General features: G+C 38.7%; 1 protein-coding gene across 5 annotated transcripts in view; it reads left to right on the top strand.

The window, feature by feature from the left end:
- The window catches only part of LOC580949 (ubiquitin-associated protein 2-like), a 41847-nt gene that overhangs the window by 8441 nt on the left and 19449 nt on the right, over nucleotides 1–13957 (top strand). For all 5 annotated transcript variants that reach the window (XM_030976773.1, XM_030976770.1, XM_030976772.1 and 2 more), the window contains exons 4-12: nucleotides 1675–1788; nucleotides 2165–2438; nucleotides 3709–3795; nucleotides 4392–4494; nucleotides 6779–6846; nucleotides 8806–8897; nucleotides 9567–10111; nucleotides 12630–12804; nucleotides 13636–13928. In XM_030976773.1, the coding sequence (XP_030832633.1) occupies nucleotides 1675–1788; nucleotides 2165–2438; nucleotides 3709–3795; nucleotides 4392–4494; nucleotides 6779–6846; nucleotides 8806–8897; nucleotides 9567–10111; nucleotides 12630–12804; nucleotides 13636–13928 (1751 nt within the window). The remainder of the gene's footprint in view (nucleotides 1–1674; nucleotides 1789–2164; nucleotides 2439–3708; nucleotides 3796–4391; nucleotides 4495–6778; nucleotides 6847–8805; nucleotides 8898–9566; nucleotides 10112–12629; nucleotides 12805–13635; nucleotides 13929–13957) is intronic.

The following is a 13957-nucleotide window of genomic DNA, read 5'->3' as shown; positions in this document are numbered from 1 at the left end:
GGGGGGGGGGGGGGGGGGGGGTCCTGACCTGCGGCACCTAGATCTGTACACATACATAGAAGTAACCACATTGTCTGTGTAACCTACATGTACTTATAATACACAGTGCGAATATTATTTCATAAATTTGCAAATCATGTTGGTCAATCAAGCATTTGTGTTCCATGCACACATCTTTACTATTACATGTACATTCAGTTTGGTTCCCTCCCATCAATACTTTCTATATTTGGATGTAAACTGCACTCGATGCTTTGAAGTCTTTTCAAGTGATAAATAGCCCTTTCTGCTGTATCTGAGACAGTGTAAAGTAACTCCACATGTATGTACATATATCATGCTATGGTTCTTTAAGCACTGTTCTAAAATCTCAATGGTGAGGGCATATTGCTAAAAAAATCCATTAGCTGATGAACACTACGCAAGAGCTCAAGGCCAAGTATTTCTGCATCATTAATGGAGTGTCATAAATTTGTGTCGTTTTATTGTAAACATTGATGTTTACTGCACTGACATTTAGTACTTTTGATCTTTGCTCATAAGTATTCATGAGAGTTATGACTCTGCGCTCGGTTTTAATATGCTCTATTGGGTTTGAATACATTCATTCCAATTTATTGAAATTGTGAATAATGTACATTTACTTGGAAACGGCGCATTGTATAATTATACATGTATATCTATCCATTTATGCCAATTGATTGTCTTTTGTAGACAGTGCCTTGTTCTGTATATTGAAAGGAACACTGCAAAATCGCTAAAAATGGGTGTGTCAATGCATTTATTGATGCTCAGTGTCATTCTTTTATTCTCTCTCTGTCTCTTTCTCTCTATCTCTCTTTGTACTTCGCTATTTTCTCTGTTCTCTTTCTTTTTGTGCATGCTAAGATAATTGTGCCCAGATTAGTGACTGTATGAAAACCATAATAAGCCTGCCAATCAATACTTACAAAATAATTGGCTTAAGTCTGCTAGGGAGCTGTCTTAAATTTGGGGTATAATACTTGGCCAGAAGCATCAACTGAATACTGAAGTTGGCTAAGTATTTTATCTAAGCCGGAAGACTGAGTAAAATACTCCTATTTTTTAAGTATTGAGTTGAATACCGGTCCAGGGCCCATATTCAATTCAATACTTAGTACAAAATTTAAGCTTTTTACTTAGTATTTGGTTTACATAAAATACTTAGCCAATTTTGGTATTCAATTCACACTTTTGTGTAAGTATTTTACTTTCAACTAAGCCAACTGCATACCAGACTTAAGCCAATTATTTGGTGGCCTTGATTGGCAGGCATATGGTTTTCTTACGCAGTATTATATCCCGCGCACAATTATATCAGCGCGCATTTATTGCAATGCATCAATTGCGCATTACTTTTGATTGACCGTGTGACGTCACAATGCTTATCAGTAAGTATTTTACTTAAATTTTGACTAACGTAAGTACTAAACGTAAGTATAAGTCTATAATGCGATTTGAATACGAGATAAGTAAATTACTTAACTTAGCCATTTACTTGGTAAATTTACTTAGTAAATTTCTTACTTATGCTGAGTATTGAATTGAATACCGGCCCAGGTGCTTACCTTCGAATCCCAATGTAAGTTACATGTACACTAGTACTGTACCTTGTTGACATGTTGACCATAGTAAGTCTTCTTTTTCTTGCAGGTGCATGAACTGACCAACAGATCCGAAGATGAGATCATGGTGGCACTCCACGACAGTAATTACGACACAGAACAAGCCATCATTCTCCTGCTCGAGAGAGAGGAAGGAAATCAGGTACGTCAGCAAGCAACAATGTTTAGTTCTCAGTAATGCATTTAAAACCTTGCTATCGCAATATCTAAACATGGTGATGTTATTACTATATGAAGATGATCTAATTAAATTTCTGGGCTAGTAGGTCAAGATCAAAGTTGTTGATTGACAATTATTTATAGGCTTTTTTTATTCATCGTGATAAATCCATCTACTTCCTTAGGGTGGAGGATATTATGCTGTCATGTTTTATAACTTGTTTTTTTAAATTATTGCTTAAATGTTAATTTGACCGACTAGGTGGTGGACCATTCCCTGATAAGTTTTTCAAGATGCTTCCATGTGCCAACTTAATTTTATTACCTAAGAACCCGAGATATTCTTCTTGTCTTCGCAGAAGGATGAATGGGAAACCATCAGTAAGAAGAGCAAAGTTCGTGGAATGGCACCATCGATGCGTAGCACAGATTCATTCAACAATCACCAAGACAAAGACCACAAGAATCATGACGACGATCGCAGAGACAGGGGCGGGCGGGGCCGTAACCGTGACAACAGAGATAGCAGAGACGGGCACGACGGGAGAGGGGATAGAGGAGACAGAGAGGGAAGCTACAGTAGGGGACGAGGAAGAGGAGGGAGGGGTAATCTTCCACCCAGAATGACCAGAGGTAAGTCTTTAAGCTTATCTTGAGCTCTTGGGGGGTGTTTCACAAAGATAAGTTGAACTTATCTCTAAATTGGACTAAACAATTATGGAAAGCTGTTGGCATCTTTGAAAATATTTTGTAAAAGTTATTTTAAAAGGCATAAAATATAGATAAAAATTATTCATATTTTCTAGTATCAAGGAGATTTCATGTTCTTGATGTGGAATTTATGAAAAGTCTAAAATACTCCAATTTTTGCCTTTGAATAAATTCTATTTTAAGGCTTAGAGTTAACTTAGAGTTAAATTTGACTTTGTATCTTTGTCAAATACCCCCTGGTATGGGAAACGTATTTTGAGAGAAAATTGCTATGATTTATTCTTGATTGTTTATCCTGCAGTAGATTGGTTGTTTGAACCGGTGAAATAAAAACAGAACTCAAAAACACAAAAATACGGTGGGCATCATCTTCAATAAAAACCAAAACTACCTTTTGCACATAGTGACCTGTGTAAAGCACATGGTGTCAGTCTACTTACCGGTACCCGGATTTACTTATCTTTCTATGCTCAATACTCAGCCACTGTACATTTTCTACCTAAATTGTTTGGTTATTTGTAATCTTGAACATTCAGTGTGAGTTGTTGGATTCTGTGAGATTTTTTTTTCTGTCTCATCCTGTGATCGATGATGAATGGTTCAAGATAAGGCTGTGCACAACAGTGTAATGAGGTACCCGAGTACACTCCTATGTTTACAAGCGAATACTCGAGTATTCGGACGCCATGTTTGTTGTTTTTTTGTTGTTTTTTTTTTTTTTTTTTTTTTTTTTTAATTTTTAATTTTTTTTTTTTTTTTAATTTTTTATTTTTTTTAATTTTTTGCCACCACCATACATACCACTGGAGCAGTATCCCAGTTCTGTCGCCGAAAACGCATGCAATTTTACTTTGAGTTGCAGTTGAAGGCGCCGATTTAATAATAATAATAACAGTGAACAATGCTGTTTTAAACACCAAGGATGGCAGAATAATCCATTTTCCTCCAAGTCCAAGCAGAAATCCAGACATTTGGTCCCAGTTTCTGAGTGGTGAGTTTGACAGTGCTTGAGTTGGGAAACATTTTTACCGACGGCACCATGCCAGCGGCCGCCGCTCACCCAGGAACGGGTAAGCGGCCGAATATTCGGGTACGAGAAATCGTACCCGAGTAGTTGTCAACCGTGCGGGTACTCGAGCATTCGACTACCCTTCACAGCCTTAGTTCAAGATGTCTCTTTTGTTTCTTACAGGTCGAGGAAGGGATAGGGAGAACGACTATGATCGAGATCGTAATGATCGTAACGAGTCAGGTCGTGGGCGTGGCAGACGGAATGCAGGTACTGTACAGAGAACATTAGCAACTCTTGAGTCACTGTATTAGTCCACTTCTCTATATATTTCTCCAGTAAAGTTGTGATGATCGAAATTAATCAGGAGATCTCTTTCTGTTAACTTAGATATCTTATTGAATTTGAAAATAATTGTACTACCGGTTGGTAATCTGATTCTCTTATTTTCGTGAGACAAGTTGATGACAGTGAACAAATTAAAAGGAAAACAAAATTACGTAAAGACTAGAACGAGGCAAAATTTGCTAATTCTTATGTATGCACTTCATATTGGATAAAAGCTTGTCCTGTACATGAATGGTTGAACCTATTCTCATTATTTGAAATGCATGTTACTAACAGTTAATTACACTAGGTAGAATATTTTAAGAATCGTAAGTTGTAAACTACAAACATTTGCGATCAAGTTTAATGGCCTTTTTCTTGGCAAGAAAATTGAGAATCTGGACTGCTTCTGAAAATTGTTGCCTGTCTGCAAATGTTTTGTAACTTTACAACACATATTCCTCAGATGGGGAAGAGGGAAAAGAGTGAAAGTATTGCGTAACATATCATTTCAACCTCATACTTATTTATCTTTTCAGAAATGAACGGTCCATCTCGGCGATCAAATCGCGGAGGTGCCGGTGGTGGTGGTGGTGCTGGTGGTGGTGCTCCTCAAAGGTCGTTCACAAATTCTAAATTTGGGTAAGTTCACTCTCTCGCTGTATGTTCTATACTGTAAATGTGTTATTGTGTATGGATATTGAGTGTAGGTTTCATTATACAATACAATACAATACAATGAACATTTAGGGCGCCATTCCCATAAGGCTCAGAGCGCTAACATCAAATAATATTATTGGTCTTTACTACATGTAGTAATTAAAGGCTACAATTAGATATTCCATATAAAATATTAAATTCAATTGATTAAATTAAATAATTAAACATAGAGGAGAATTCATGTAAAGAGATGAGTTTTCAGAGCCTTCTTAAAAATATCGATAGAGGCAGATTGTCTGATGGACATGGGGAGATTATTCCACCCTTTGGATGCTGCTACCGTGAAAGTCTTATCCCCGGCTTGGACACGTGTAATTGGATAATTTAGACGGAGGTTATCATTTGAAGATCTGAGATTTCTGCTTGGTGTATATAAAGTTAAACAATTAGACAGGTAATTAGGAGCTAGGTGGTGCAATGATTTATAGACATATAAGAGTATCTTAAAAATGATTCGCTGTTGAATTGGAAGCCAGTGAAGGGAATTAATTAATGGTTGAGCTGAATGACTTCTACCGACCTCAAACACAAGACGTGCTGCCCAGTTTTGTAGGCGCTGGAGACGGTTTACATGTAACTTTGGAAGAGAGGAAAGAAGTCCATTACAATAATCAAGTCTAGAGAGAATTAAAGACCTTACAGCATGATGACAAGTTGATTGATCAATATATCTACGAATTCGTGATATGTTCCTTAAGTGAAAAGTGACCGTTCTACTAACATTGTTAATATGTGAATTCATACTCATATGAACATCAAAGAATGCGCCCAAGTTTTTAATTGTGTCTGTAGGTTTTACGGAAATATTTCCTATGGTGAGAGTTATGTCTGGCAATTTTCTGAAATTGTGTGGTGAAGCAGCAATAAAAAACTCTGTCTTACTGGCGTTCAATTTCAACTTGTTGATGGACATCCAATTCTTTATATCACAGATGCAGTTTTGCAGTGACAACAATGCACAATCTAATTCACCACGTATTTTGGGATCAAATGAAACATATAACTGTATATCATCCGCATATACATGGTATGACACATTATGATGCTGAGTAATATCACTAACCGGGAGGGTGTAAATTGTAAAACCAACAGGACCTACTACAGAACCTTGTGGCAGACCAAACTTGGAAATGATGGGCGCAGAAACTTTTAGGAATTCGTTCTGTGACGCATCCAAAAGGTCGAAAAATCTCTTTCTGATAACTTAGATTCTTGTTGAATTTGAGAAAAAATGTACAACCAGTGAATAATCTGATTCTCAACCTCTGACAGTTTCAAGGTGAGCAGCTTAGACGCCTGGGAAAGTGATGTCGAAGTTAGCTATCAGAAGATGCCGAACGGTTTTTGAAGACCAACACAACTGTCGTGTGACAGTCTTTATCATAAAAAATCCAGTGTTAACACATTGAGTGATTTCAAGTTGGGTGTTAGTGTTAGTGTTAAGAGCAGTCAAGAGCTCTTAAATCTAGCGAAAATTTTGCTGATGAAATTAATAGCCCGATACCGATATCAAAATCGATAGCTTAACACTAGCTGTGACGTCACCATATACTTGATTTCACGACGATGATTTAAAAATAGTACATCAAAACTAAAGATGTCATGAAAAGTACAGAATAACTTTACACCTATTTCTCTGGTCTTATAAAATAACTCATTTTACACAAACGAATATATGAATTACCTGTTTCACATATTCTTATTTGATCGTCAGACAATAAATTGGCGTCGTTCGTGCCTTGACTGTTGTGCCGGTATAACACTAACACCGAACTGGAAATCAACATTTGCTTAATCCCTAGGGGCTAGTGTTAGTGAATAGGACATTTGTTTGTAAAATATTAACACCAGCCACAAAGGTCGGTTCAGCAGACGACGATTTTGCAAAATCGATAACACTAGCTACCGGAAGTTGACGATATTCAGAGGTCAAAGCCTTAACACCAGCTGATTTCCATTTCGGTGTTTAGGCTGGTGTTAGTGTTTATTAAACACTAACACCAGCATTAAACACCTAACTTGAAATCACTCATTGTCTCTTTAAGAGCCAAAAGGACGTTAACCCATGTACTCTAACACAGAGATAACACCCTTCTAGTTCTTAACAGATGATACACTCTAGTAACAAAGGCACATCTTTAAGATGTTAGATTATACCTTTACAACAACTTCCTAATTGGATTGACTATGTTTTTCATTGTTTTAGGAATTACCAAGAAGAAGACGCGTTCAAGTCCACAGACAACGTTTGGAGGAATCCTCCTTCAACGGAATGTAAGTTGTTCAGTATTTATGTAATTCCATAATAAAAAACAGTAACATCAAAATACTACTTGTACATAATAATTATTAACATAGTACAATATTGACAGTAAAAAAATAGGAATTAGGTTGCTGTATAAAAACCTTAGAGGGTTTGTCTGGACAGCCACCAGAAACAGTAAAACTAGTGAAGGAATCATACAAAATGATATATGATATTTGAATAAATAATAACAAAAACAACAAAATAAAAGAACCAAAACAGAACAAAGTAGAACATAATCAAAAACAAAAACATGGTAGTTGGACGATCTACATGTTTGTGTGGTAGAAGGGAATAGGGTTAGGGTGTTTTCCTATGAAACGATACATGTCTATCATATCATTAAGATAGGAACTGCAAGCCCATGCCAGCAGCCTAATCCAGAATTGTAGAAAATCTCTTTATCTTTTCTGAGAAGGTATGCTTGGCATTTACCGGGGGATAAATAAAAAGAAGTTACACTGAAAAAAATTACTTTCAAAGGGATATCTAAAGATAGAAATTAACCGTTTTCTTCAAATTTGTCCATGATACGAACGTGACAAAATGGATTTTACTTGATGTTATCTTTATGATATATGCATGTAGAGGTGTATGCTGTATTTTGTCTAAAGGGATCGTTTAACAATGTTAAATCCGAGATACACGGCCCTATGTGTTATCAGTGTCTGTGATATGGTGTAATATTGAAGCCCTAAAAAAATTGTGCTTCAAAATATCAAGAAGTGCCTTAGAAAAGTAAAAATCTTTGAGTGACCGGTTTTACCATACTCGTTTTCCCCAATAGACTGTAGTGTTATGAAAGCCGTCAGGCGAACGGTTTTCAAAATTTGTAATTCCAATCATAAGTTTCTTGATAATCAGACAGGCAATCGGCTTGTAAAAGTTATGGGGTTCCTGACTGACCTAAAGGTTTATAATTATCATTGCATCATGAGCTAAATCCAGGATTTTGTTTCAGAATCTGAGACAAAGTTACCGGATCCCTTTAACCCTATGTTAACTGGGGGGGGGGGGGGGTCAATTTGACCCCCCCCCCTGTAGAAATTTCGCGACTACTCCGAAACCGCGGCAGATATAAAATTTTCCTTTCATGACTTTTTACTTTCGAGTCTTACGCATCTTTTAAAACAATTTTTTCGAAAATCAGACCTACGGTTACAAGGTCACGTGACCTTTTGTCTTTGCATGTCAGCCCGAAAATCGCTCATTTTCGTGATTTGTGTACAAAACATACGTAAATGTCATTTTTCCTAAAAATAGATAAAACATTGGTTATTCAGTCTTGTTTAAAGTTTAGATGTTTGTTTTGGGGTCAAAATAGTCGAATTTTAGTTATAAATGAAATAAAACAACAAAAACAATAAAATACATAAGTTAAAAAAACAATGAAATACATAAGAAATTATAAAAACAAGAGATAACATAAGAAATAACCTGGCTCTTCCAATTTTTTGTGTTGTTTTATTATTCCAAATGGTGTAATAAATATATGTAGTGAAAAAGAATACTTAAAACATGAATAATCTATGATTTATGGGCAGAAATGTGAATTTGATGACCTTATTTGCATAAATTACCATAAATATGCAAATGAGTGAATATTTCAAAAATTTGAAATTACCATAGTATTCTATACACTTCACTTGACGTGCATGTAAATTTTCGCGGCGATCGGCGGTGAAACGGCCGAGATCTTAGGGGGGGGTCAAATCGACCCCCCCCCCCCCCCCCCAGTAAAAACCTGGTCTGAAATAGCCCAGTTAAAATAGGGTTAAGACGTATTGTTGTATGCCTTGCATTTACCAGTCATTTGGTTTGTCAGGGATATTATGTGTCCTGTGTTTGGGTATGATCAGTAAAGTGATTTTTCAAAAGAAAATGTGTGATCATCCTTCATGATGTATTTTGTTTCTTATATCTTACAGCTTGGGATAATGCAGCGAATTCCAACGCCCAGCCCACTAAGACAGGAGAGTGGGGTACAGAGGATTGGGGGGCTGAGGATTGGACTGGGGATGTAAGTAGCACCTCTTACCATCCTTAATCTAAGCTTAACTTAGCTTAATCCCTTGGTGTAATCCTTGGTCAAGTGAGGAATAGTCCTGCTTTTCATTTCCAAACATGTATCAAGAGAATTTGACTTGATTGACTTTGAAATGTGAAAAATACCAGAGTCATATGAGAGTCATCAGCATTATTTGTATTACGTTTTAACCTCTGTGATTGTCCTTTTGAATGAATATTACAAATATCCATGCTTGATTCATTTGTCTTATGTTATAACTTATGAACTTACTTTGTGAATGCAAAAGGTATGAAGATGAATCCAAAATTTCAGTTATTCCTGCTACCGAAACATACATTTCATCAGCATTGAGTGATTGACAACTATGCCCCAGATAATGTTTATCACACAAAGTTGGACCATATTCATTAAGTTTTAGAAATATCGACTTTCCTCACTTTTGTAATACGGTCAAACCTGTCTATAGCAACATCTGAAGGGAAACACAAAAAGTGGTCTTTATAGACAGGTTCCTTTAGTACATGTTTCAATGAGTAACCATTTTGAAGGGATTAAAAAATGCGGTTTTGTAGACTAAAGCAGGATTGACTGTATTTATAATAAAGTGGTGTTTTGATTTGATACAATTTATAATGCCATCTTTATCTTTGCCTTGTACAGCTGGCTGAAAGTCAAGTATTCACAGCAACCAATCCTGTCCCGCCCATGCCCCTGGATCCCATCTCCGCAAGCCCCTCATCCCAGATGCAAGCACCTGTAGGTCAGCCCCCATCATCGGGTCTCTCTAACCAAGGCATGCCCCAGCAGCAGCAGCAACACTCCATGGATGTACAGTCCTCGTTAGCCGGTCCCCCTGGGATGTCGAGTGGAGGTGGTGGGATGCCAGCCGGTGGAAGCAGGCAACCTGTAGGAGGAAGCATCGGACAGTCGCCCGCCGGTAACATAGGGCAACCTCCTGCTGGCAGCATAGGTCAACAACATCCCCCTGGTATGATGCAAGGGATGGTGGGACAACCCCAAGGGGGTATGCCTCCGGGTATGCCTCCAGGTATACCTCCCAGTAGCATGCCTGGTGGTGGTGGTATGTCCGCGGGAAGCATCGGTCAACCGCCCGGTGTTATGGCCGTAGGTGGATCTGTGATTGGACAAGGAGGAATGAATTCTAACATGCAGGGTAATACCACCATGCCTGACATGAGTAGAAGGTGAGTCAAACTGGGAGAATATTTTATTTTTCCTTTTCATGCTAAAAAAATGAATAGGTGTTAATGCTACGAACTTATCTTTAAAAAGAGTGATCTTTACCACTCAGAATCTTTGGCTAAATGCTACGAGTGTGACAAAGGTCTGTTCTGGTAAAGTGTGTTCTTAGGGGAATCCTATTGTCTTAGTTATATTTTCAACCAGGCATTTTATCAACATTGATATCAGACAGCACAAATGATAATTTCTGGTTGGTGGAGATCCGTTGAATACTTTGGTCCCTTAATGGTACCTGAGCTCAAATCATTGTAAGAATGGACTCCCAGGGGGTGTTTCACAAAGACCCTTAGTCGAACTTAACGCTAAGTTAGACTTGGGGGTGCTAAGTAGCCTTAAAATAAAATCTATTAAAAAGTGAAATTTTAATTATTTTAGACTTTTTATAAATTCCACATCGAGAACATGAAATTTCCTTGATAATGGAAGAAATGAATAACACATTTTCAGGGTGCTACAAGAATTTTTTTCACCACTTGCCCTGTCGGGCAAGTGGGTTTTCAATTTACTTGCCCAAACAATATTTCCACTTGCCCAAAACTTTAAAGCGAAAAAGGACTCTGATCTTGAGACCGCAGTAATAAATTGAAAACGAGACAAAAACATTCATCTGATTTATATGAGCAGCGAGTTTTAAATAATATGTTCACAATCATTAACAGTCATTATGAATAAATATCAAACATTTGACTTTTTGTACTTACTAGAAAATCCCTGTTGTTTATTCCATTCCGATTCGCACGTGTTCATTTCCCTAGAATAATGCAGGGCGCGACAAACCCGCTTGCCCGACGTCCCGGGGCAACCAAATTGAGCCGTCGGGCAAGTAAATCAAATTATCACTTGCCCGATTCGGGCAAGTGATACTTTTACAGTAATTTCCTAGTGTCCAAGAACTCTACCATTCACCCGTCAACTTCTTACCCGTCGTCAAAATCCAGAAGCAAAAAAGCGATCGTTCCGATTTCGAAAAAACTTCACAGACAGCTAGCCAGCTCAGCTAGCTCAGCGCGCATGCAACAGTGACACTTCAAGCCATGAATGCTATGCCGCTCCGCCTCCACGCACGGCCGGCCGTGAGCTAGCTAGAGACAGCTAGCGCGATCGTACCAGCTGCGAGCTTATTCGCGCTCTCTCTCTCTAGCTCTGCAGGCCGCACCGACAGGCCTTTGCTATTCTCTGATTGCCGATTGGTTGAATCACGCCAAATATGACGTCATTATTCTAGGGAAATGAACACGTGCGAATCGGAATGGAATAAACAACAGGGATTTTCTAGTAAGTACAAAAAGTCAAATGTTTGATATTTATTCATAATGACTGTTAATGATTGTGAACATATTATTTAAAACTCGCGGCTCATATAAATCAGATGAATGTTTTTGTCTCGTTTTCAATTTATTACTGCGGTCTCAAGATCCGACCGAGCGAGTCATTTTGATAATAGTATCGAGACCCCCAGAATATAAGCCGTTGTTGTTTTGTTTTCATGGTTTTAGCGACGTTGTTTAGTCTAGTTTTCGCATACTTATCCGAGATTTATCGTAAAATATCTTCAATATTATTATTTAGTAAGAATTTACAAATTTTGGCATGATATTTATAGCAGTGAATGATGAAATAAAAATGTCCGTACTTTATTTAAAATAGTTGATTACCCATTATTTACATGACGTATTAATTTGCTATCTAAAACACTAACTTATCATTACGAGATAATAAATGCTTTAACCTCGAGTCCTTTTTCGCTTTAAAGTTTTGGGCAAGTGGAAATATTGTTTGGGCAAGTAAATTGAAAACCCACTTGCCCGACAGGGCAAGTGGTGAAAAAAATTCTTGTAGCACCCTGAATAATGACGTCATATTTGGCGTGATTCAACCAATCGGCAATCAGAGAATAGCAAAGGCCTGTCGGTGCGGCCTGCAGAGCTAGAGAGAGAGAGCGCGAATAAGCTCGCAGCTGGTACGATCGCGCTAGCTGTCTCTAGCTAGCTCACGGCCGGCCGTGCGTGGAGGCGGAGCGGCATAGCATTCATGGCTTGAAGTGTCACTGTTGCATGCGCGCTGAGCTAGCTGAGCTGGCTAGCTGTCTGTGAAGTTTTTTCGAAATCGGAACGATCGCTTTTTTGCTTCTGGATTTTGACGACGGGTAAGAAGTTGACGGGTGAATGGTAGAGTTCTTGGACACTAGGAAATTACTGTAAAAGTATCACTTGCCCGAATCGGGCAAGTGATAATTTGATTTACTTGCCCGACGGCTCAATTTGGTTGCCCCGGGACGTCGGGCAAGCGGGTTTGTCGCGCCCTGGATATGCATTTTAAACTAACTTTTACAAAACAAGTTCAACTTAGGATCTTCGTGAAACACTCCCCAGGACCCATAGACATGAGCACTGTAGATTAAACAATATTACTGTCATGAGATACTAATAGCATATATATTTTCTCCCCATGTGCTTACAGCATTGACCTTGCAGCGTTGTTTGGCAAGCCTGTCCAGGCCCCTGTAACCTCCCACGGAGTGAGTGACCCAGCAGCAGGTGGGAGAGATAGTAGCAGTGTCTTCAGCCAGTTCAGAGACCCAAGCAAAGCTCAGAACATGAACTCTATGGCAGACCAACAGAGCAAACAAGTACAGGTCAGTGCAAAATCGCTGTTCGATGATGTCTTCAAGACAGGGAGGGAGCACGGTATTGTGGGAAACCGTGATAGGGTAAAAATAAGCCTGTATAGCTTGTTTTCGCTAGAGGGAACTTATAAACCTCCATGACAATATTGTTATACTTTTGTATTTTGATGTTTGTATTATAATGTAAATATCTGATTCCTCTGTAAAAACGATAACATGAGTCTTGAGCTACATGTCATGTTGTTTTTGATAAACCAATTCAATTCAAGTTGCTTTTAGTGAGAAAAAAAGAGAGAGGGAGATACTTATTTGACAAAATAGTGGAATTGTAGTCAAATACTAGAAGATTTGTATGTTTAGAAGTCAACACCATCAAATGGGTATCATAGATTGACATAATGCTTACATGTGTTACAAGTAATCATGGTTATCTGTGAAAATTGCTTTGGTTAAGAAGACACCGTGAGGGTCCACTTTGCTTGAGTAACCCCTTTTGCCTTTCATAACACGCTTGAGAGGGACCATACAAACCAGTCATGGAGATGGGAGGTTTGTTTATTACACTGGAAGGCTCCAAGTAGATGGAATGGCTATCATCAAGACTTCTACAGTCAATCCTGTCTGTAGCGACCGCCCCAGGGAAACACAATTTGTGGTCTTTGTAGACAGGTTCCTTTAGTACATGTTTCAATGAGAAATCCTTTTCAAGGGAAACAACAGACAGGTGCTCACTAAATCAGGTTTTACTGTATCATGGAACACAGTTGTGACAGGATTAGCACTTCCAAACATGGAGCATGTCCAATCATGTTTTCATTTCCTCTCTCTCTCTTCTTCTAGATGGGTATGGACCAATCACAAGGAGGACAGCTGCCGCCCTCGTCAAGAGCCCCCACGCAATCCAGGCCTACCCGTAAGAAGCTGCCCCCTCCCTCTACCAAGATCCCTGCTTCGGCCGTAGAGATGCCCAACTCGGCCCGTGGTCTGGGCGCTCTGGACGTCCAGTTTGGAGCCATGGACATCACTATGGATCCAGCAGTGTCTGACTTTGGGCTGTCCCAATCCAGCTCGATGCCTTCATCAATGTCGTCCACGCTCTCAACGACCGGTGGACTTTCCAATAGTGCTTTCAGGTAAACCTTTTATCATCAGCTTACACTTA

Source organism: Strongylocentrotus purpuratus, unplaced genomic scaffold (genome assembly GCF_000002235.5).
Source record: "Strongylocentrotus purpuratus isolate Spur 01 unplaced genomic scaffold, Spur_5.0 spur5_scaffold_9, whole genome shotgun sequence".
NCBI lineage: Eukaryota > Metazoa > Echinodermata > Echinoidea > Camarodonta > Strongylocentrotidae > Strongylocentrotus > Strongylocentrotus purpuratus.
The sequence above is the reverse complement of the archived record's forward strand: the minus strand, read 5'-3'. Positions and strand labels throughout refer to the sequence as shown.